General features: G+C 32.4%; 2 protein-coding genes across 2 annotated transcripts in view; one reads left to right on the forward strand and one right to left on the reverse strand.

The window, feature by feature from the left end:
• The first annotated feature begins 4,465 nt into the window (after positions 1 to 4,465).
• Arp3 (Actin-related protein 3) lies at positions 4,466 to 7,957 on the forward strand. The gene is made up of 7 exons (XM_040716057.2): positions 4,466 to 4,767; positions 4,845 to 5,025; positions 5,998 to 6,452; positions 6,514 to 6,682; positions 6,744 to 6,956; positions 7,027 to 7,110; positions 7,176 to 7,957. Exons 1-7 carry the CDS (start codon positions 4,724 to 4,726, stop codon positions 7,269 to 7,271), a joined length of 1,242 nt encoding a protein of 413 aa, XP_040571991.1. The 5' UTR covers positions 4,466 to 4,723; the 3' UTR covers positions 7,272 to 7,957.
• Positions 7,958 to 8,060: 103 nt separating this feature from the next.
• The window catches only part of LOC121121189 (syntenin-1), a 33,244-nt gene continuing 15,195 nt past the window's right edge, over positions 8,061 to 26,109 (reverse strand). The window contains exons 3-7 of the mRNA XM_040716058.2: positions 16,293 to 16,436; positions 8,762 to 8,997; positions 8,552 to 8,693; positions 8,372 to 8,493; positions 8,061 to 8,313 (exon numbers count right to left, since the gene is read on the reverse strand). Coding sequence (XP_040571992.1) covers positions 8,259 to 8,313; positions 8,372 to 8,493; positions 8,552 to 8,693; positions 8,762 to 8,997; positions 16,293 to 16,436 — 699 coding nt within the window. The 3' untranslated portion in view covers positions 8,061 to 8,258. The remainder of the gene's footprint in view (positions 8,314 to 8,371; positions 8,494 to 8,551; positions 8,694 to 8,761; positions 8,998 to 16,292; positions 16,437 to 26,109) is intronic.

A 26,109-nucleotide genomic window follows, 5' to 3' on the forward strand; every position in this document is an offset into this window, starting at 1 on the left:
GAAGGCCATGAAGCCAAGGTCCTTCTGTGGATCAAATCCATAGTCGGCAACTCTCCTTAGGTTTTTCAACAAGATGGAGCACCCGCCCACGCTTCCAAGAAAGCTCAGGAGTGGCTCAAGGACAACATGAACTTTTGGCCCAAGGACTACTGGCCCCCTCAGATCCCAGATCTGAACCCACTAGACTTCTCTATCTAGGCGCACGTGGAGAACAAGGCCTGCAAAAAACAACACAAGAACATAAATGCCTTAAAGGCTGCTGTCAACAACGCCTCGGCCTCCATGGACGCCGATTACATCCAGCAAGTATGTGGCAGCTTCAGACGTCGCCTGACCAGTGTCATTGAGTCAAATGGTGGCTACATTGATTAAATTTGATCCCAAACTATTTTATTATTCTAAAAATGTATGAATAATTGTTTCTCAAGTCATTCGAAATGTCATTATTGTCCGCGATATGTTCTGAAAAAAATCGGTAAATAATTCTGCACGGCCCGGTATATTCCGTAAACTATAATTAGTTTCTTGAGATTTCAGTGTTGATTCTTAGGATTTTTAGTGTGGAATCTAAGAATCCTCTACAATAGTAAGCTTGTACCCGTTCACCCTATTTTCCGCCCTATCGTTCATTTTGTAAAAACCTTCCGTTCGCTGTTCATTCGTTTCATTTTTTCCCCGTTCATTTTTGAATTTTTATTTATTTATTTAATATTAATCTAGTATTTAAAATCCAACCTAAAAAAATACTCATTAATCTGTAAAGCCCTTTTTGTTTCGTAATACATAAAAATGAGCCTCAAGGGCGTAGCTTACTAAAAGAAGCAGGCAATCCCAGGTCTCCTAAAATGATACTCATAATTTTAATAAAATGGTGTCCAATTTCTTCAAATTGATTTTGCTTTTTAATAGCCTAAAAATAGAGGCAGTACTTTTATTCAAGACAACCTCCAATTTATTTTCAACACCCTCCCTCCTTTAAAAAATAGCTGAACTGGCATATTTTTTTCTGAGTTACCTTATTCACTGGAAAGTTTGATCCGTGGTATAGACTATATAAATCCTAAGTGTGCTATTCATTCAGGGGTGCCATAATGCGTCTGAAGAAAAAAAAGTGACCCCGAACCTAACCCAACTTTCGGGCCGGGCTCAATTTTTCCAACATTATGGTTGGGCCAAGCTGCACCCATAAAACTAGAGCTTGGGTGGTCTTTAATTGTGGGGTCCACTCGGATTTCATTTTTTTAATTTTCAGACTGCATTTTTTGGAGAGGCCTCTGATTGTTTTTAACTGTTTTGCTGATTTTTTCAAAAGGTTGTAAATTCTTCCTGTGAATTCATCTCTAATATACCCACAGTGGCCTTTGTTTGTCCATAGTGTTAACCTCTCCAGACAAGTGGGTTATGTTAGAGAAATTAATGCAAACTTTGGGGTGGAGGGGAGGAGGTGCTTGCCGTGTGAGAGGATAAAATTAGTCCCAAATCATTTGTCCATAATTTCGGCTACAACCTGACCTGAATGCACTACTCCGACCAGTTAATGACTGGATTTCTTAGTATAAAAACTATAAGTGTATATCAACGATATACACTAACATATATTTGTGCAGTTGTAATATTTTTATTTTTTAAAACTTGTCTACAGTTTTCTTTTTGTACATAGTTCAATTTTATATTTTCCATTGGCTATGGAGGTTACATTATTTAATTACTTTTTATATTATTAGAGGTATTTATATTTTCTCAGAATATAATAAATGTCTAAGGCAATTAATATATTAAGCTTTGTATAACAGTATAATATTGAATATACATATTATTGGCTAATATTTTGCATAGGGCGCCAAATTGATTCGGATTGGCCCTGTTCGATTGCATGGTTGATCACAATACCATATAAATGAAATTTAAATACAAGAAGCAAGAGTAAGGAGAAGCGTCTAACGTCGTCATCCATTCACCTTTTTTTGATTTGTCAAATGTCTTTGCCAGAGGCCCTCAAATAAGTAACTAAGGATAACTAAATGTTCATGAAACGTACATCAATTTCCACCCAATATTAGCACCTTCAATCTTTACTACTGCACAATACGAAAGTACTTTGTCTAAATTTTTAACCTCACCTTTTTTCAATAATTCTCATTTATTGTCTGGAGAGCGTGGGAAAATATGTGTATACTCGAATTTCCTACACCCAAATCTGTGATCTAATAAAATATAATATTTCCATGAAACATCACAACTTTCTTAAACATCAAGAGAATTAAATGAAATTTTCTTGAATAACAGAATACAGTATTGTGCAAAAGATGATATTTTTAAATGCCTGCAATTGAATTGTATAATATGAAATTCGAGTATATAAATATCTTCCCACGCTCTCCAGACAATTAATGATAGATATTGATAAAAAAGGAGAGGTTAAAAATTAAGACAATGTACTTTCATATTGTTCACTAATAAAGATTGCAGGTGCTAATGTTGGGTTAAAATTTATGTACTTCGCAAGGACAAATTGGATAAAAGTTCACAAGATATTAAATAAATAAATCTATTAACGTCCATTTAAAAAAAAAAATAGACTAATTAAACTATATTTTGGCCACCCTCAAAGATAATGCTTATAATTATACCCATAATCAAGATAAAAATATTTAGTAATCTTCGGACAAAATAGTCAAAAAGCTACCACTTCTGAACAATAAAAAAATGAACGTCAAAATGAACGCCGTTCATCGTTCATATTGTAATTTTTTCGATCGTTGTTCATTCGATCAAAAAATGAACGGAAAGGGTGAACACCGTTCGTTTTTCCGTTCAATGTGTGAGCCTTACAGTCTACAATTCTGAATGGAATCCCTGATTAATCTAGATATTACCTATTTTGTCTCTGTTTCAAATACATTACTTAGGGGAAAGGGGATACTTGTTAAGGAGGAGACATGTAACATTGCCAATAACTTTAAAATGTAAAGTTATCTAACTACCCTGTTCTCATAAAATTGAATGTCTTCCATTGTTTATTAAATCGACATATAACCCGGGTTGTGTGTAATGCTAACAGTTATAGAGAACTTCGACATTGAAATTTTTGACACAAAAAGTAAACATTTTAGATAAGTGTTTGTTGAAATATATTTCTATTATAAAACATGAGATTTTACTTTGATTTTATTAAATGTCATGGTCTAGTATGTTGTTCAATTAATTAACATGTTTGTAATATATTATTTGTTTCAATATTCAGTTCACATCATTTATTCTGATTCCAAGACAATGAAGGAGACTTGTTACATCCCACTTTTATTATATATACACGTACTATATATATATAAATATATTAGGTTTAATTATGTTCTTTTTTTTTTTTTTTTTTTGTTATTTCATGATATACTTTAATTATCAATTACAGTAAATAGTAAAAAAATATTTTTTAATTTCATTATTAACTATGCTTTATTTCTGTAAATATTTTATTTGTTTATCTTATATATGTAATTATAAGTATTATTTTATGCTGACAAACTGTAATAAAAAGTAAAATAAATGCTTGAATATAACAAATGACAGTTTTTACATGTCTAATCCTACCTTGTACCATAAATATTAAATAATTCTCATCTTACCCTGTATAATGTCTCCTCCTGGTGTATCAAGTATCCTACTTTTGGTTAATTTCAAAAACACCAATAAATGGCTATTAATTATTGCACTACATCAAAAATACTAAGGAATTATTTGTTTTAGGTAACTATGTCATGTAGCCCGGCTGTTGAATTATCTTTTAAATTGTGAAAACTTATGACAATTTAAAAAAAAATGATTTTTTGTAAAATGTATCTTAACTCTCTCCAAAGGGAAATTTCAATAGTATACAATTGTTAAAATTCTTGGGGATCATTCCATCATCGTTCCAAGAGAAAACAACAATTAATCCTAATTATAGTAATTAACCTTACCTATTTTGATAAAAAAATCAAAGGAACATTATGAAAAATAATGACGTGTAAACCTCACTTATTTATTTATATATTAAGGCAAACTATCCTTGAGGCAAAATGGCTTGAAGGTGATAGTACCTAGCGTCATTTCTTAATTGGCTAATATTAAAAGTAACCTTACAACATAAGAATAACTCATAGATACTAATACTTGTATCCATATTGATATATGATATGAGCAAATTTGAATTTGCAGGAGGCCGGCGATATTGTTTACAGAGGGCGCTACAAAACATATCATAAATAGGGTTTAAAAAATGTATTCGAATTGTTATGTGTAATCAATCCAATATATGATGTTAATTTTGAATCGAATAACAATCACAATTGCATATGTCAGTGCAATTATGCAAATATTCAACTCTATTTGACTCCTTTGGAATGGATTATTAAGTTGATTTGATATCCGCCAGATGTCTTTTCGTTCATCTTTCCTTCTCTCCCTCTCTCTTTCTCTTAATGTGTCTGTGTTTCTCCTTGGGTATGAATGTTCTTTCAGCGCCTGTTTGTGTGTTTGCCTGTGTGTACCTGTGCCTATTATCAAGGAAGGGTAAGCTGCTCCTGCAAGCTGTTTTTCTATCTCTTGACTTATTTTATTACCTCCCACTTCTTCTAACTTTATTCTTATTAACTCCGGTCAATTTCATTGATTCGTAGAGGGAATGCAATAAACAATACATTGTTTCAAGTTCCTGAGTGTCTCCCGATCGAATTGAAGTGCAAAGATGACAGGGGTTCTTCCTCCTTGCATAGTAGACATCGGTACCGGGTAAGTTTAACTCACTCCTCACTTTGACACCCTTCCAATTTATGTTGTATTCATTTTTTTTCCTTTCCTTATCATAGATACTCCAAAATAGGCTTTGCGGGAAATAAGGAACCACAATTCGTTTTTCCATCAGCCATAGCCGTTAAAGAAACGGCCAAAGTGGGCGATGAGGCCACTAGAAGATTAGCCACTGGCGTAGAAGATTTGGATTTCTATATCGGGGATGAAGCCTTGAACGCTACGGGCTACGCTGTTAAAGTGAGTCGACCTTCCCAAACTCTTGCCATTCTCTCAAATGGAGTTCTATTGGCCGTCCATTTATGCTTCTAATACTTTCCCCCTGGCTATTGCTAATCCAGACTGTCTCTCCATGTACTAATAATATAATATATCTTGAATTGATGCTTAATGCTCATTAGGTGGTGTATAATTCATACTCATATTTCATATGATACATCCCTTGTTTAAAGACGGCATTTTTATGAGTCATTTTTCTTAAATTTATATCGTGAGGTAAGAGCCAAATCGTTGTAATTCAAATATTTACTTAACTGAATGAAGATTAGAAACTCTATTCTTTAATTATAAATAATGACTTTTTTTGCAAATTTTGTTCATAAAATGTATTTGAGAAATTCATTACATCAGTCTGAATTTCTTTGCTTTTAAGTATTCAGATTAAATATTAGACTTCTAGGATTATATATATGCAATAACACGTATATTTAAAAAAAAAAAATTTACGACAATTTGGTCCTGAATCCTGGATATTCAATAATATATCATAGTAAAATAAGACCCAAACACATTGTCTTTAGATATTTTTTAAATATCTAACTAGAAATTTTAACAAAAATTGGTCTACCTTACATTTTTTTGTCTTATAAATTTTAATCTTAACAATTATTTTTTTTGACAAAAAATAATTAAATATAAAGCCACGGATATCATTAAATATATTTATTTTCAAAGAATTACCAAGCAAAAATGATACAAAATACAAATTATGCACAAAGAACTGTATATATAAAGTATATATAAGAAGGATCTATGACGCAAGTGGGGAAAAAATGAAAAAAAATTAGTCGAACGACTTTCATTTATCTAGAATTCGATGCCTTGTAGTACAATCATTGTCAAACTATGGGTGTTTTCTATTGAAAATTGTGCCTTCATGTTTGCATCTCTTATGAAGGCAACTAATAATTAATTAATTTTATGTTATTATAGTACCCTGTTCGTCATGGTGTGGTAGAGGATTGGGATCTGATGGAAAAATTCATGGAACAATGTATTTTTAAGTACCTTCGTGCTGAGCCAGAGGATCATCACTTTTTGCTCACGGAACCTCCTTTAAATACACCGGAGAATAGAGAATACACTGCCGAAATCATGTTTGAATCTTTTAATATTCCCGGACTTTATATTGCTGTTCAAGCAGTTTTGGCCCTTAGTTCTTCATTTAGTTCCAAACCAAGTAGTACAACAGGTCTTGTTATTGACTCTGGTGATGGTGTGACTCATATTATTCCTGTTGCGGATGGTTATGTGATCGGATCATGTATTAAGCACATTCCTATAGCTGGAAGAAGTATCACGAATTTCATTCAAACTCTTTTAAGGGAACGAGAAATTGGTATTCCTCCTGAACAATCTCTTGAAACGGCAAAGGCAATAAAAGAGAGGTAATTAATAAATACTCTTAACTATTTATTTGAAAATATATTTATCGTTTGTGTTCGGCAGGTATTGTTATGTTTGTTCTGATATTGCTAAAGAATTCAACAAATATGATACGAACTTGGAGAAGTTTATAAAGACTTACAAGGGTATCAATTCTGTGACTAAAAAACCATTTCACGTTGATGTTGGTTATGAAAGATTTCTTGGACCTGAAATATTCTTCCACCCAGAGGTACATTTTATTTATGACTAGTTACTAGTAAATTTGTAAATAAATCAATTTTCACGTACAGTTTGCGAATCCCGACTTCATGATGCCAATTTCCGAAGCTGTTGATTCATGCATTCAAAACTGTCCTATTGATGTTCGCCGTTGTCTGTACGGAAATATTATACTATCCGGTGGGTCTACCATGTTCAAAGATTTTGGTCGAAGACTTGAAAGGGATTTAAGAAAATCCGTTGATGCTAGACTTAAATACACGGAACAATTCAGCAGTGTAAATGTAAGGAAATATTATATATATAACTAGTTTATTTAATTCAAAATATTTTCATTTTGTATTCTACTTTCAGCCAACTCCTATTAATGTAAAAGTTTTATCACATCATATGCAAAGGTACGCAGTTTGGTTTGGAGGGAGCATGCTCGCTACCTTGGTAAGTTTTAATTTCTTATTTTGTATTCATATGCCGTTACAAAATTCCCTCTTGATATCTTTCAGCCTGAATTTTTCGAAGTGTGCCACACTAAGGCGCAGTACGATGAATATGGACCATCTATATGTAGGCATAATCCCACATTTGGTACAATGACTTAGTGATCCTATATATATCTATATTTATAACTTATTTCACCCACTTCGACATTGTATTAGAAGGATCTTAAATATCAATCAATCTATCAGTTCTGCATAGGTTTATGCGAGATCTACTTATTAAATTTAAGTCATATAATGGATTATTTATTTTATCAAGAGGCACTAACTCAAATTGGGCATACCTTTGATTTAAATACTGTTTACATTATTTCGAAATAAATTTGAATGCCTATTACTTAATCTATGCTTGTATTTTCACAGCAAATTAAGGCAACGCTCTGATCATCATACTTTTACTCTTCTTCTATTTAATAATATTAATTTAAAACTTTCCACTTAGCATTGCCTTCAGGCATGTTATAGTTGAACTTAATTCAAATCCCCGGTGTGTTGCTCTTATTTTGAAATTTGCTTCTTGAGTAACTTCATAGGCCTATATATATTTTTAACCAACTAACCTGATCTACTCTGGTTTAAATGTCACTCAGGATCTAGGATTCGAGAATATCAACGTTTTTTATTTCCTAATTATGCATTTAGTAATATTGTTTAAATATAAATGATATATAGTTCAAAATTGCTCAAATCCTTATTATAAAGCTTTAGATTTTTATGTTATTTCTTCTTGCTATTTTATATTGAAATTAAAAAATAAAACTGTGATTAACATCTCACACAAAATGGAACGCAAGTTAACAATCTGTCATTTTGGGGGTAAACGTGTTTTGTACCCTTGATTTTTTATTCACAGACAAATCTAAAAAAATTAACAGTTAGCCCATTCCGAAATAAAGAAGTAGGTCATTCTTAATTATATTATTATAAATTTAAAAATATACATATTAGTATTTGGCCACGTGTCTTAAGAGTATTTATAAAATATATTGACTTATACCATCAAATTTGAATAAACAAATAAAAAAAAAAATAATAATAATGGATAGACTTAAAAAAGAATTAAGACTTGACAGAATCCAGACAGCGCAGTTAGATCTCTTGAGTGGAATGATCCATCAGCTTTTGGACGATTGAGTCAGACATACTGCAATAGATAATAATTTTAGTTCTCGTACAAATGGTTGTTTCATTAGAGCAAATACTTTTTCATCATGTGGCGAAATATATATGATGGGATCACTGTAACACTCAGTGTTGGACTTCCCTCGTCAATAATTTTTCGGATTTCTTTGTCTTTCATTCCAACAACATTTTGGCCATCCACCTAGCATGAAATATAAACTTGTACGCATGCAAAATAAAAAAAATAAAGACATGTTTACTTCAAGTAAGTTATGCTCAATTAAAAGTCCATTTCTCGCTGCAGAAGAGTTTACAACAATAGAATTAATCTTTCCGTCTTTGAACTGGAAGCCCAAATGACCAGTAGAATCCTTGTGCAGAGTTAAACAACGTTCGAAGGGTCTAACAAAAATATGATAATGTTATTATTATTTGGTCATAATACCCTTTATTAGGAAAACTATGAGCACCTATCTCTCACAGCGAGCACAATATTGTTGACCCCAGCTTTTTTGAAGATGTCGTGAACTTTTTCGGCAGAGTATCCAGCAACATTATCTCCATTGATTTGAAGAATTTGATCACCAAAGCGAATTCCACCAAGCGCAGCAGGACTAGATTTAGTGACAAGACAAACAAAGATCCCTTTATCAATGGATTTTACCCTCAGTCCAACCTTTCCACTCCCGTCCTTGCATAATATTATCTAAAGAATAGAAAAATGGTTTTGTTATTATATGAATATGATAAAAGAACACTTTTATTAAAGAGAAAAAAAAGGAATTGCTTCGCTAAGACATATATATATATTTGTCATATGAAAAATAACTGGAAGGCTGTCAATAAAAAGAGGATTATATTTAAATTGTCGTAATTTATCATTTAAATAGCAAAACATACCAAACGCATGATCATCACCTTTGACATAATTTAAAATTTTGGTATCATCTTTGAAGATTTAAAAATGTAAGAAATAATATAGCTATGTATCTTTCGACAGTTTATATTTATAACGTCTTTATTAATATATATATTTTGTACAAACTGCAAAAAAAAAAAAAAAAAAATGCGATAAATAATTGAAAATGAAGGATTTTTTATATTTGGGATGAGAATCATGCAATTTTTGAATATATTATGGATGATTCCTATTTTAATGGTTTAATTTTTTACTATTTCAATAGAAATCTCTACAATATAAGCATTTCTGGGGCCCATTATAAAGCTAAAATACCAGGTTCATAAATGCATTATAACCATGTAATTTGAATAGATCAAAATGAAATTATAGTATCAATAATTATTAGTTGGTATTAGAATAACCAATGGTTTAATTAAATAATGCATTTTAAGACTAATAAATTGTAACTTGTACAAGTTACTACTCGTACAAGACCTATGGAAGTGGGGAATAAAAATGAATGGCTTCTTTTTTTAAATCTTGTGCACAAACGACTCATCTGGTTAAGAAGTTTGTTTTGTAAAAATTGATCTCCGTTTAAAGAGCTTTTATTTAGTGTATTATCATCTCACTACGACAAAAAATGAACGAGAAACAGGCTAAACGCCAAAGAGTACACGATCTCCTTGATTCCCAATTAAGCCAAAATGACATTACTCAGGTGATTGCGTCAGTATCAAGACAGTCCATCGTATCCAACAAGCTAGAAACACCGGTTTGGGTACGGAGAGGTCTCCAGGATGTCGTGTTTACAACAAGAAGAGAGATGAGGCCTTTATCAACATCATAAAATCCAAGGTAGACGCCGACCCAGCGACCAGTATGAAGAGGCTAGCCAAAGACCTCAGGGGTTACCACAAGACCATCAGGGTGGCTATCAATGAAGATTTGGGCCTCAATTCCTATGTCCGAAGACCAAAGCACTTCCTCAGTAAAAAGTTAAAGCAGAAGATATTCGATGAGTGAAAGAAAATATCTCCAGTTCCCCAGGCCTCAACGCCCTTTTTGGTGGCGTTCCAGCGAGAGGAAGACCTATGAAACCCCTCACTCCAATGTGGACTCCCTCAAAGCTATCATCGACAAGGAGTGGACAGACTACCCTGAACAGAATATTAAGAAGGCATGCACCAGCTTTAAGGCCAGAATCGAGGACGTCATTTAGACCAGTGGATGTTATATTCAATGATAAAGCTTCTGTACCATACCTCTCAGTATCTAAAAAAAAAAAAAGTATTTTAAAAAATCCGAAAAAAGAAAAAAATTTCACAAATTGAATTCAATATTTCCCTGAGCGATAAATTTTATCTCCCCCACTCTACCTATTATAGAGGTAGGTATCCCTAACAATGAAATAATAACTTTTTAATACAATTAAGCGAATTGCAGAATAATTGCAGTAAAATCTATTTTACAAAAAAAAAACGAAAAAACATTGGAATTACGTATGACATTTTAATATACTTTTTTACATAAATATTTTTCACTTTTCTTCCTAATAAAATGTTTCACTCATTGTAAGTGATTTTTTGGGAAAAAATAAAATAATAAAAAAAGTTAGAAAATTTCCAGAAATTTGTGGTTGTGCATATCTTTTATCCTTTCATTACAGTTTTCATCAATGTTGTTTTTATGAATGGTTTATGTCAATGGGGTAAAGTCCTTCAATTAAATTTTGATAAAGTAATGAAAAAAGATGAAATAAAAAGTTTTTCAATGCCTTTATCGCATCACGACCCTTTACAATTACAGGAAAGGAATAAAATGATATCTATGTGCATAAATACATCAGGGAATTGATGTCTACATACATGCGTGTATTTGTACGGAGTGTTACATGGAAATTAGGAATTTCCTGTTAACTCTTAGAGCTAAAGATTGTGCGAACCATTTTTTATTAAAAATCTGTAAGGGAAAGCTCAAAGGCACACGCTACAAATGGGGGTAACAACTAAGATATAACATCAACGACATAACAGAAGTTCAAAAGGGTATTTGTCATATTTTGAATGAAAAAAAAAAGTATCAAATTAAAGTAGTTCAATATATACCTATATAAAAAAATCAGGTCTGTGAAATTCGGAAAACCAGTGTTTTATGAAATTATTTAATTCCAATATCAAGACTATCTCAGGCCTATTTTTTGAGGTAAGTTATACATTCGACTATTTGAATCTAGTGAATGTGTTTTTTTCCCATAAAAATATGACAAATGGCTTTTTCAACTAATTTCATGACATTGAAGTAATTTCTCAGTTCTTCTACCACATTTGTAGTTGGAGTGCTTGAGCCTTCGCTTACAGGTTTATAGTATTATACGAGTGAAACAAATTCAAAGCTTGAAATTGTGTCCGAAACTACCCAGCTGATGTTTGTTTCGGATCAAGATTTCTACACTTATATGTGTGGAAATAGCTCCCATAGAGATTTTTTAACCAGTTCAACGTGTCCGGGAACATAGTCTACCTTGTCAAGCAGCGGCTTGCCAGCAGTGAGAATGATGAAGCCCTCAGACGCAAAACTGGCAGTGGGGGTTAGGAAAAAGTTGACACCATGCCCCACTCGAACATCGCCGCCCTGAAGGATTCCGTCAATGAGAACTGGGAGGTAGTGTTGTGTCGGTCCTTGGGACCGAATTTTTGATTTTTTCCTAAAAATATCGATGGTTTATTAAACCAAATAAGATATATGATATATCTACTAAGAGCATTGCACATATCTTGCAAAAAATATCCATGTTGTCATTATAATTCAGTTATATTTTGACTTAACACTTAGTCTATTATACTAAGGAATAATTTAAAAAAAGGAAAACATAATCAATGACGTCACGATGGATCAATTTTACCTCCTTTACCACGGCGTTACCTCGCTAACGCAAAAATATGGCGTGCATTTTGTTGTCAGCTGTCGATGTTTTTGCTTATTTTCTCATAATCAGTGTTCTGACCATTATTTGGTTGAATTATAATTAGCTTCTTTTAAATTGTGTACCATTTTCAACAATCGTTAAACAATAGTTCTGTAGTTGGACGCAATTAGCTAACTACCAATTGATTCTGATCCTTTTTTCTGTTTCTTTTCTTTCGGATGAAATGTTGCCATTTAAAATAAAGGTAAGGACGTGTTAAGGACCGAAAGTAGACTGGACTAGATGGAAACGTGGTCCTAAATAAGAACCAACTCAACACTCCTGGGAGGGCATGATCAAGGAGACTATCCACAACGGATGTGCAGCCTTTAGACGCCGCCTGAAGGTCATTATCGCCGCCATGGATAATTTAAAAAAATTTAAAAAAAGAAAGATGTAACTCTTTGTGACGCACAAAACCATTGGAGACATTTGCCAACCACTTTCGCAGAATTGGTATAGTGATTAAAATAAAAAAGGCCTGTCTTCCCCAAAATAATGAAAAGGTCCCAATTGAAGGTTTTTTGTTTTTTTTAAAGAAAGGTTTTTATTGGTTTATTCTTTCATGGGTTTATATTATTCACAACATCATGAAATAGTTAAAAAATTAAGAGGGGACGCGAAAATAAATATCATAAATAAACATTATAGCATAGAATTATATCCCTCAATTATAGCCCACCATTCCCCATTTGTACTCCTTTGAAACATATAACATTGAAAAACAATTTTCACACACGACTGCTCAAAATAGGTTAAGGTTATAAACATTGAATAAAAACAAAAAATGTTATTCGTTCAAATTGTATCCCTTTCAAAAATTTAGCTCTAAAATTTTCAATAAAGTTTCGTCTTTAAAAAAAAAATTATAAACGTTCTGTCAAATGCCTAAAAGCAATGCCACCCCTCCCCCAACAAAAGAAACACCTGCGGACTCCCCTGATGATATCAACATTATATAATTAGTCTGAGGTTGAGTAGTTTGTGCAAGGAGAAGACGAAAGCAAAATATATGGTGCACCTGAATTAAGACCCTTGTTAATATCAGCTGCCTGTTATATGATATTTTTTTTTGGGGGGAGGGGGGAGAAAATGAATTATTGGTATAAAGAGAAAAATCCTCTTCAAAAATAGCGTTAGTCTAGGGAAAATATTATAATTATATTTAAATTGATATATATTTAATTTAAATTGCATTTAAAAAAAAAGACAATTTATAAGAAATATAGGCCAGAATTAGTGCTGGATCGGTCTTAGGACTGATTTCCTTATCAATCTTCTTTTTTTTTTATCGATCAGTTTTTTTAACATTCAACGGTCTTAAGGACTGATACATTGGTCTTTCAGTCCTACCGTCATAGCTATCTTTTTATTTTCTTCACTCCTAGCTAGGATTGAATAATTTAAGTACCTAAAAAATAATGAATGATAGTTAGAACGTACAATAATACCTTCTAGACACGCAATTCTTATTTTTAACTTGAGGTATCTTGTGCCTCTGAAAGAGGTTATGAATTATGATGAAACTTCCGCAACTTAAATGGCGTAGTTAGTAATCATCACGACATTTCAGTTATTGAAGTTTCTATAAAAGACTGACAAATATTATTAGGACGGGACTGATGTCTTATTAGTTTTTCTAGACCGATCCAACACTAGGGAGAATGCTTACATCCAAGAAAAAAGTGAACACCAGGGCTACCTATTAAATCATGAAGAAAAGAGAAAAAAGAGCACACGCAATAACCGTTTTTCCTTTTTTATTTTTAAAGGTAGTTTTTCCATGACAAACTGCTCAACTCTAATAATTATCTTGGAAATGTATTCCGGTATCCGTGCGCTCTGCCTATTTGTACTAGAAATGTATGCTACGGAAATTATAATTGAAAAGTGTTTAATTCCCATGCAACACCCGGTGCATACATAAAAACATGTCTTGTTTGCATTGTAACATGTATTATTTGGCGCATTCCTAGAATTAATTAAGATATTATGTTAGAAGAAATAATGGTACGGAGCCTTTTGCCAACAATTATAAAGAGGGAATGGCGCGAAGGAACGCATGCTTTATTAAGAATAAAGGAATAAACATGTATAAATAATGTGTTCGTAAACAAATATGTAGAAGTGCCCCTTGAAAAAAAAAAAATTTAATAGTACTGCCAAAAAGTAAATGTGTTGCTTTAAAATAAGTTAAATCTTTTAAAAATAAAGCAATTATAAATACTATTTTTGTTTTATAAAGAAAGGGCTTAGCTAAAGAAACTAATAAAAATAAAGTTTGCAAAGACCGGAGCCTAGGATAAAATATATATGGTATATTAAACAGTGATGCTAATTGAAAGCATTTCGGGCATGTTACAACAAGAAATTAAAAATCAAAATGGTAAGCCTGATAATTTGAAAAATGTTTGAGAGGAGAGGAGCATAGTGGTCATGAAGTTTCATTGGATCCGCTAAGAGTAGTGTTGAGGAGGGGTCAGACAAGGTTAATAGAAATACAAGGTTATACCATAACGCGTGTACTAATGATGTTTGACTTCCACCACGCTTTTAATATCGACGTCATGTTGCGTGTGTTGTCAGGATCTGTTTTTCTTACCCAGCAGTCGGTACGATAAATTAAATTGAAAATTCTAGCAATAGTGACGTCATAGACTATGAGTGGTGCCGTGTTTTGTCAAAATCTGCCTATCTTGCCCAGCAGTCGGTACAGTACATAGGATTGAAAGTTCTAGCAAGCCTGATTACATGATGGTCTAACATATTATTTCTATTAACCTTGGGGTAAGGGAGAAGGAAATAAAAAAGGACATTGGCGAGAATTATTCTCATGTCAATCCTCAATTCTACTCTGAGTCCAACAAGGACTTACAATTATAACTCCGCAACAAATCATCAGGATCATTCTCTATCTTTTATGAGCAGACGCAAATGTTTAATCCGGTTTCGTATATATCAAGCTTGTATGCAATAGAAAAGGAAATTCACTCCTAGGGAATTAAATAATAATCCCAACAGCTTAGGAAAAGAAAATTCCCTCTTCAATTTAAGAAACTCAAAAAAAAAAAAAAAAAAAAAAAAAAAAAAAGTAGTGAGCTAAAACGTACTCCCGGCTTTCATCACTATTAATAAAACTAACCAACAGTTTAACGATTTTTGGTTCTTTAAAAAAATACATAATTTACCCTTGCTTGACAATTTAGATCTTTGCATATTTTTAGAATTGTTGTTCATCAATTTGCAACCTCCTAAAATGTATTCAACGCAGGGGAAATAACACCCCTCAATAATGGCATAACTACGTGGGGATACGACTCCTAGCACCATATCCCCTAACGAATATAATAAACTTTAACACAATTTAAATTTTACTAAAAATTCAGAATTGCTACCCCGTCCAAGATTCTTGTGCTTAATCATCGATTATTTTTAAAAGGCCCACCAGTCCTGTGACTACAGAGAGGTCTGATATTAACAAAAATATGAAATTAATTGAATTTTGTAAAAAGTAATCAAAGAAATATTATTATCAAATTTTGGACTTCAATAAAAAAAAAATGTTATTAGAATGAATAAATATAAATGCCATAGTCCCCTATGGAAAATGGAGTACCTCTCCTTGGATATAGGTCTGATCACGGGACTGCCTCACAGTGATCACCAATGATCTAATAAATTAATAATTTGTTTTTTATAAGTTTTTGAAGAAAATAAGTATTTGTAATTTAAAATTAAATTAATTTATAGGGAAAGTTACCGAAAAAGTAGATATTAAGAAACTTCAATTGCTCTTACTAAACGAATAGTGAATGGATATACCATTCGTGAAATCATAGATCGATCTTGGTACACATCCTCAATGGATCTATAAAGTCTTAATTTTTCCCGTGATGCACAGGCACATTCATACTTAGGTGGTAGAGAGATGGCTGAGAATGATTTTTTCATCATTGACTGCTATTTCCAGAAAACTAAGGAACCACAACACCTCATGTATTTCAAATCCTGCACATACTAAAATTTATTTTCGAATGAAAGAGGGTAATTTATTGACTGTTAAGAAGGAGGAAGAAGCCTTCGCAGTAATCAGGACGTGCATAAATAAGAATATATATTAATAAATTATTACCTGTCTAACTCCATGTGAAAGCTGTGGAACAGAATTTGAGGATAAAGGTGCTACGAGTCCAGAATTACTCCCGCCAGATCCATAACCCCTAGTCATGGAAGGCATAGGCAACTGAATGGCGGATCCATTGGACGACCCAGAGTTCTGAAAGGTATAATCAAATTAATCCTATATACACATTATATATAATAATACATCATTAATAAAAAAAAATGAAGCCTTGTAAATGAAATATGTAAAAAGCAACAACACTTAGTTACCTTCCAACAAACACTAAATGAAAAAATAATAATAGAGAATTTCCCGTATTATTTATGATCTAAAAGATCATTGCAATTTCTTAAAAAATATAATTGCAAACACTCTTTCATTGTTCATGCAAATATTTGATAAAATATCATACATATTGTGCACAACTTGTGATAAAATCTCCATTGTACATCTTGTAATTGACTATTCCATAAAAACATAACCATACATTTCAAAAAGTGGGAGGGGGGTAATACAAATTATACTATCAGTATACATACACATCCTATGCCTCAAATTCTAATGCCAACGTCTTCTTTCACCCATTAGATAGTTAAAGAAATATACATATACAAAGAGCAGTAAAAAGAAGTCCATTATTTTCAATGTATGGCTTTATGAATGTGTATCTCACGTTGTATAAGTCCAATAATGGCTTTACACTAGATGACGTTAGAAAGATAAGATTTTGCACTAAAAAACTTCTTACAAAGATTTGTGGTTGGCAAGAGTTAGTATTGCTTTAGCGGTCGTCAAAGATGGACACACCGGCAACGAGGAGATATGCCATATTTTAAAGTTTTTCTTCTGTAAAGGCAAACACGCAAGGCAAGTAAATGAAAATGTGTTTATAGATCTGATACTCTGCTGTCAATTAACCCTTTACGTCCGAGTATGACGAATTAGTGACATAAAAAATAAAGGACTTTACCGAGAGTAATTACAGCCTTGTAGCCAAGAGAACGAGTGTGTCTATAGCGTCACATGATCTGTTTACTTTTAGAACGCGTTCAGTCGAATAAAGCCCGTCTCAACGTTCAGTACAACAAAAACCTTAAAACGCTTTTAGCTCCATGACAAGTGATATATTTCCCAGTATGGACGAAATACCAAGTAAGCTACGTTATTTTAATATTGTCAGGATGGTTATAAATGTTTATGGGAGTACATTTATTAAGTTCAATCCTTGTAAACTTGGTTAGAATAAAAAATACTATGAGTCAAATGGAGGTGACGAATTAGTCACATCAGATGTACCAATCAAAGTTTTAGGTTTATTATAATTTTTTAAAGAAGAAACTACTAATTTTGGACTCAATATTATAGAAAAACACAAGGGAAAAGCATTTTATTATTAGTTTAATTTTGAATAGCGTTTCGACATTTCGTACGTTTGACGTTTTGCATATTCGAGATTATGTCTGTTCCATGATTTTCTACGAAAATTATGCTTTGTATAAATTAAAATGCCGTCTGCATGCCTTGTTGCCATTTAATATAAGTAGTTTATGAAAACATTTTGTCAACCCAATTAATAAAAAATAGACTTCCTTCATTTATTAATTCCTTCAATTCGGGAGTATTATTCTTCAAAGTCGTTTTTACTTCTTAAAACAATTACCAAATTATAAGTAGGATTAATAAAACTTATGTACATAAGCGTTTTTTAAGATTAAAAAATGTTTTTATTAATTCTGGATTTTGTTTTGAACTCGAGATATTTCCTTTTTTAGTCTAAAAATGATGAAAAATGACACTCTTCTTTAGACCCTTATAACTTATTCATAATACATAGTCATGAAGAATAGCATAGCTTATAATATAGAAAAAATATTCAATGTACAATTTAAAAAAAAAAGACCTATTTAAAAAATATGCATCATAACATCAGTTTTATTAATCCTACTTGTAATTTAGGGACTGTTTTAAGGATAAAAAATGACTCTGAATGGTAATAGTCCAAAATTACTATAATCCCATATATTTCAGAATTCAAATTGAGAAGCTCAAAGATCAGTTCCTTTCACGGCTTGAATTCATTTGCATAAAATGAGTGTTCCCCAGTGTAATTTTAAATGAAGGATTTAGAGTACTTTGGATGAGGATAACGCAATAATTGAATATTCCATGGATGATCAATGCTGTAATTTTGACTATTTCAATACAAATAACTAAAAAATATATATATTTATTTTGGCATATTATCAAGTTCAAATTCCCACAATTATATTACTCATAAATACATCATAACCATGTTATTTTAATAGATCAAAACAAAATGATTGTATCAATTAATTGTTACTAATTAGAAGGACCCATGCTGTAATTAAGTAATGCATTTTAAGACGAATAAGTTGAAACTTGTACTGAGATCGCAATTTCTACAGAACATATATATATAACACTTGTTAAAGCATGATTTTTTTGTTGAAATCGTTCTTAAAATTTTTGAAAGCTCTGTAATATTCACTTATGTATAAAGTTAACGATTAGAAGAGTTTAAAGAAGATTTATCTGACATTTTTTGAGGAAATTGATATTTTATTCGTCATAAGTAATAGCGTGAAAATGAATAATTCATGGACAGTGAATTGTAAAATGGCGAATAAATTACCCTTCCTGTAATGGTTTGATACAAAATATCATCAATGGATATCAAATATAATTTAAAAAACAGTTTTGGTCGGAGCTATAACAAAGAAAACAAAAATTGTCATTTTCCCAAAATGGAGAGAAAAGAAAGTTTTAGAAATGAGAATTTTTTTTATATTTATACACAAATCAATTTAAATTTTATATTAGAACAATAATAAATTTTTTAATTATTTCCTCTACTTCAAATTGTACTGTTATAAAAATGGAGTCATTAGATCGGTGCGCGCTATATGTACGTGTTAAGTGTACAGCGTTTGTATAGTTATTATCTTTTTAATTGAATATGAAGGATCAACTTTTGAGCGTGGATAACCTTAATAATAAATATATTTGACAAATTAAGTTTTGTTCTACCCAAAACTTAACTGCTTTCAAAAAGTCCATTTGACTTCATGAATTTTTTGACAATTTTTTTATCAAAAGTAACACATTTAACATAGAAAATACGAAAAAAGACCTGAATTAAATGTACAGTTCTAAATATTGTTTATTAAAACTTTAAGATCATTTACTAATAATCCCGAACTAGATAACACATATAATTTTATAAACCTTTCTCAAATCCTGAGTTGTCATCAACTAATTGCAGCTTTTTATTGAGCCAATAAAAAAAATAGAAAATTGGAAATCAAATATCGATTTCCTCAAATACAGTCCTATAAATTTTCTTTCAACTTTCAAAATCAATAAATATAGACATCAAGGAATATTAATTAGATTTCAAAAGTTTTGCAAACAATTTCAACAAAAAAAAAATCATATTTTTACAAGCGTGTATGTATATTATTTATAAAAAGGTTTTTTTACCAATATTTCCCCAAAGGTTCAGAATCCCTGATTCAAAAAAGCATCATTGCCCATTAATTTAATCTAATGGGACTCCACCACAGAGGATTTGAGGTTGGTGAGATTGCTTTTGTGGACTCAGGCTTTGAACTCAATATGCCGGCATATTGAAAATTCCAAAGGATTCAGATCAGGGGATTGGGGAGACCAAAAGTCTTTGGGCCATAAATTAATGCTTTTCATGTGTTTTTTTATGGATATACCACTTCTACGGATATCCCTAGAGGCTTTTTCCATCCTCCAAAGCTTTCTGATCCTGTACACTGTATGATGTTTAACTTTCTGACCTCTTCACAATGTTAGAGATGTTATGGCCGGTGCAGACCAATGTGGCCATTTCTCACCTTTCTGCTTACATTTTTATTAGTGATGTGCCGCTACCTGAATTTTACTAAATGAGTCTTTTCAAGCTTCTAAAAAAAAATACTCGTTAATTTCCTGAACTTGCCTTTAACTTTTATTTTAACATATACTACGCTCAATGACAATAGACCTATAAAACTCATGAGCAGGGAGAGGAACTAACTTTTTTATTCATTAAATCATTTTAATTTCAAATTATTTACAACTAATTATGATTGATATATTGCTGTCTTTTCTCGTCAAGCCCGAATTAATAAAAAGTTTAACATTAAAAAAAGTAAATCTTTTTCTTATTTGTTTATGTAATTCATTTATACATTACATAAAGAAGGAATCGGTATCGTTCATAAAGATGGTATCGGTGTATCCCTACGTGTATTTTTTGTCTCATAAAAATCACGTTCTTCGTAATATAGTCATTCTACTGCAAGTTTTCGATCCCCACTTTATACATACAACAAATTAAGCTTGTTCGTTTAGAATCCATCCCTATTCAATTTTAAAAATCCCTTGCCCTAACACCTAAGAAGTTAATTTAATCAAAATACTTCAATATAAACACATATTCATACTATTTATAAGATATTCATTGACACAAGAAATGATGTAACAATATATCCCTTTATAATTCAATAACTTGAGGCCATAATATGTATATGTATTTATAAGAGTCTTTTTCTCGAAAGAATTGAAATTAAAATTATTTTGATGAAGCAGCAGGTGATGAAATTAGAATTATTCTTAGCCATTAAGAAACTTTTAACAACTCCATAAAAAGTGATGCACTCGTTTCAATTGAAAATTGAAAGAAAATTATAATTATGCCATTATGATTCGGGAGGTGATGCGGACTACAAATACTACATGGATGTTAACATATTTATGTTGAAAGTCCTTTACACCATTACTATGTAATAATACATGATAATATTTGCAAAAATGCAGTATACTATATTCAAACTTATAAAGAAAAACGTACAGACTATAAATTGTATGTATTACACATATTCAATAAAAAAAATATTAAAATGACCAAATATATAATTATTTAATATGTATTTTGGTCAATTTTGTATTGTTCAAATATTGAAAATGAGTTCCCTTTTCTCATTATTAGTAGACGCTAATGTTGGATTGGTAGGAAAAAAACACTAAAAAGATTGCAGTCGTATCAGTCCGGTCCTAATAAAATTTGTCAGTTCCAGCACTAGTCCTTATCGGTCTTTAGTAGAAACTACAACTGCTGAAATGACGTAGTTAGCCCTAACGTATTACTATAGATTCTAGCTATAATTTATTACTTTTTTTAGTTCTTGAATTATTCTGTCCTAGCTAGGAGTGAAGAAAATAAAAAGATAGCTAGGACCGTAGGACTGAAAGACAGATGTATCAGTCTTTTGGACCGTTGAGTGGTAAAAAAGATCAGACTGATAAAAACTGATAAAAGTTCGGTCCTTGATGACGTCACTTAACTTACTTTTTTTTTTTTTTTTTAATAGTTCAAGTATTGACAGTCCGAAAGACTGATGGGACCATCTGTAAGACTAGACTCGACTAAAATAATGACTGACACAAGATTAATTATTGATCAAGGTTAATAGAAACACATGGTTAGACCATCATGTAATCGGGCTTGCTAGAATTTTCAATCTGATGTATGGTACCGACTACCTATGTAACAAAAGCATTACAATATTTGACACATATCTGCGAATTTGGTTACAGGATACGACGTACCTGAAAAAGGTCTATGGATTTTATAATTTTTTTTTTTGAACAAATTTTAATTTTTTGGATTATTTTCAAGATAATTCCAGATGAATTATATGTACCGACAAGTAAAAGAATAACATCAATACACTATTCAAGGAACTTTTGATTTCATGGGTATTTTTTTTAAATGGATAACCAAAAAATGAAATGTTCAAAATTATCCATACCCGTAACATTTATGTCAATGAAAATGTATCAAACGTGTTAAGTCTTTATCTTTAAGTTCGTTCAAGATAAATTAATAGAATTAATACCTCTTCATATTAGCAAATGTTAAACCAAATAAGAAATAGCATCCTTCCAGAGGAGTAAAAATGATGTAATAATAGTCATCTCGTCACACTCAATTTTTGGTCATCATGGTCAAAATGAAGGAGCTCAGTGAGGACCTCCATCAACGTCTTGTGAATGCCTACAGTTTTGGAAAAAGTTACAAGGCCATTTCAAAGCAGTATGATGTCCCTGTGGTGACCGTCCAGAGCATAATTAAGAAGCACAAGAGATTCAACTCTATTAAAAACGTCAACGGGCGTGGCTGGAAGCGTAAGTTTATGCCGAGAGGTCAACAAGAACCCATGGACAACAACTAAGACTTTAATGGAAACGCTTGACCAGGTAGGGACGAAGGTGTCATAGTCCACAATCGAACGAGTCTTGCACAGAGGAGGTATCCATGGACGTAGGCCATGAAAGACACCGCTGCCAGGAAAGACCTGGCCTTTGCTAGAGGTTATCTGAAGCAAGATCATAGCTTTTGGTCAACTATCTTGTGGTCTGATGCAACGAAATTAGAGCTGCTGGCGATATGGATGTTTAGTGTGTCTGGTGGAAGAAAGGAGAAGCATGCAAGCCGAAGAACACTGTCCCCACCATGAAGCATGGTGGTGCTAGCATAATGCTATGGGGATGTTTCTCTTCCTGTGGCACAGGAAACCTCGTTAACATTTAGGGAATCATGAAAAAGGAGGTTTACATCAAGATCCTTGATGAAAACTTGAAGGAGTCTCCTAAGAAACTCCAACTATGTCAAAACTGGACGTACCAGCAGGATAATTATCCAAAACACAATGATAAGGTAGTGAAAAATGGTTCAAAGATAATAATATCATCATTCTAGAATGACGGGAGTCAAAGTCCAGACTTGAATCGTACCGAGAACTTGTGGTGAGACTTGAAAACGAGAATGATGTCTAGGAAACTGACCAACCTAACCCAGCTTGAGGCCTTTGCCAAGGAAGAGTGGACCAATATTCCACTGGGCACATGTAGGAAACTTTTGTAATGGTACAAAAATCGTCTAGAGGCAGTCATAAAAAACAAAGGCTATGCTATTGATATTAAAACATATGGGGGAAAGGATATGAATAATTATGAAGATAGTATTTTTTAGTTATCCATCAATAAAATACTAAAGAAATCAAAAGTTTCTTAAATTTTATATACATAGTTGCCATTCATTCACTTCTGCGTCATTTATAATTCATAAAAAAACTTGAGAAAAATGTATTAGTTCTATCACAAAAATTAAGAAGGGTATGAATAATTTTGAGGACAAGTGTATATAAACCTGCCAACCTCCCTGATAAAGCTGCTTTTTTCATCTTTCATGTGTTAGCACACAGCCAATAATGGCTTGGGATAACATAAATTTTGTAGAGAACGTTGATACCCTACAGTAGACAATACCATACTTCATTAAAAAAACATTAAGCCTAAAAATTGGACCCTCTATCATGTAAAAACGTAAAAAAATATATTCTGGATCGAACAAAAATAACGTTAATACTATTAGTATGAAATGTTATCAATTAAGAAAGGGTACATTGACACAACTATCAATAAAGAGATAGTTATACTAAAGCATCATACTAAAGTTTAAACTAAAGATTTTTTTTTCAAATTTATTAAAAACTTGTTAGCGAAGACAGTGAGAAAAAAAAATTATGTTTATTTTTTATCTGAACTCGAGATCTTTTTTTAAATATGGCCTCCTTCATACTCAATGACAGCATTCACTCTTTTCCAGAAGCTGAAAGATGTAGCCTTCTTACAAGTCAGCCTATGCCGCCTTGATGTCGCACTCCAAAGTTATCACATACCCGTGTGGTTTGTTGGAGCTAGCTTCATCAACCATTGCCTAGATGGACAAATCCAAGATTGACTCTAGACAACCTCTCCTCCTTTATGGCCGTCGTATTGAGATGTTTCTCCCCTCCTTGCTCTTTATTTTGCTCACAAGTCATCTTTAATTATCTTTCGGAGCGTAACTTCGCTCACATTCATCTCCTTGGGCATACCACGAATCATCATCACTGAATTTCTGATAAGGTGGTTTTTGACAGCCATGGTCTTTGTTCTTACAGTTCGTCTCCGACCTTTCCCGAACTTTCAGGGCGACTGTTCTTTGGATTTCCCATAGCTTTTTAATAGCATACACGGCTGTCTGGCTGATCTCAGTTGGGTGCGAACATTTATAGTACCATAATTATTTTGCCTTAATTTTTGTCGTCTTTGAAGATACCGCCAATATTTTTAAATACAAACAATTACAAAGGATCATTAAAAGATACCCCAGCCTCACTTTTGTAAAAACTCCTATAAAAACTCTAGCTGTGAACAAGTGCACACTTAAATATGACGCATGGGGCTCATGATGAACAAGCATCATTAAGAACATTTAAAGTAAATAATATCATACCCAGGTCCTTCTAATATTTTGGATTTCATAGTCAACTTCTTCATCTTCAGAGTCTTTGTTGAAGAGTAAGTTAGGTGAAGAGGAAGACGAGACGGAGGGTGAAGTAGATGAGGAGCCATAGTTGGGATGTGAACAATCCGACATTTTGGACCGAGCAAGATAAATAAAGGGCATGCATGGATTCTCAACAATATAGGCTGAGAGGGGCTTTTTAAGAAGTTTTGACATATTTTTTCCTACTTTATGTGAAGGCTTTAATTTTACTTATTTTGTCTATCTCGGCAAAAATAACTTTTAGTACTCATGATTTACAATGTTAATTGCAAATAATTTTTCTTTCCTCTACTCTCCATGTCAACTTCCATACACTTGAAAAGGAACTGAAATATTTTTGTGTAGTTTTCTTTATAGATATACTCACTCAACAATGGGAGAATAATAACATTTCTTCTCTCTCTTCATTTACCAACACTTTCCCCATCAAGCGCCATTTACAGACGAGGGGAAAAGAGTCCCCAATTAGGAATAACAAGAGACATTTATGTAAAGACAGACCACCATTATGAGAGATTTAATCAGTTGGGTCTTCAATTCAAAATAACAATAACGACGGGTATACAACAAATTGCAAGAGGGCTTTAATATACGACAGATCTACATTTTTTCGGATCCGGGTCAGTTAAGATCTGTAGATCTAAATACTCGAATAAATTTCGGAGACCAGAAATTTCGGATCCAGATCCGAAATCAAAATTAGTCAGATACTTGTCTCGAATTTTATGAGCAGTCTACCCCAAGTTCCGACCTTAATAAAATAGGAACCAGATTAAAGTTATATTTTTACTCGTTGTTGATGCTGATTTTTTTAAATAACATTTCTACTACTCTATTTTTTTTTTTAGAAAATTCATTTTTGATAAATTTGATTATTGAGCACTAGGACTCCTCGGAATCAATGGGCTCATGCAATGAAACTTGCTGCAAATAGAAAATTGAAAAGGTCCAACCCTTTTGAAGGATAAATTGCTTTTCTGAACGGGCATACTGGGTTATTCATACGTTTTAAAGCTTCCATAATTGGTACGAAATTCTTCAGGGCTTCATCTATCAATATGCAATCTGATTGGCTTAAACTCAAGGTGAACTGAAAGATCCCAGATTCAGTCATCATGCATTCATTAAGGAAGGCGGTTGAAGCTCTAACAATGAAGGAAAGGCACCGTTGTAAATTCACCGGAGACTAGGTGGTTCGATAAGCCTTATTGAATATAAGATCCAGAAGCTTTTGCAGCTATGATGACAAGTCTAAGGTCAGAAAGGTCGGAATAAGAATTTATCGGAACCATAAACGATCGATATCGAAAATCAAATAACAAGAAAATCGTTTTCCACCTAGATGGATCTCCATTTCATCCTCGTCCAAAATCTCAGGAAGGGGGCCTGAAACAAAGA

This window comes from Lepeophtheirus salmonis, chromosome 7, assembly GCF_016086655.4.
Source record: "Lepeophtheirus salmonis chromosome 7, UVic_Lsal_1.4, whole genome shotgun sequence".
Lineage (NCBI taxonomy): Eukaryota > Metazoa > Arthropoda > Copepoda > Siphonostomatoida > Caligidae > Lepeophtheirus > Lepeophtheirus salmonis.

Bases quoted from the DNA above. Each gene is read 5' to 3' on its own strand.
- Arp3 (XM_040716057.2), top strand. From the start codon at position 4,724: ATGACAGGGGTTCTTCCTCCTTGCATAGTAGACATCGGTACCGG. The intron at 6,453-6,513 runs GTAATTAATAAA...TGTGTTCGGCAG, and splicing joins GCAAAGGCAATAAAAGAGAG to GTATTGTTATGTTTGTTCTG. The intron at 7,111-7,175 runs GTAAGTTTTAAT...GATATCTTTCAG, and splicing joins GGAGCATGCTCGCTACCTTG to CCTGAATTTTTCGAAGTGTG.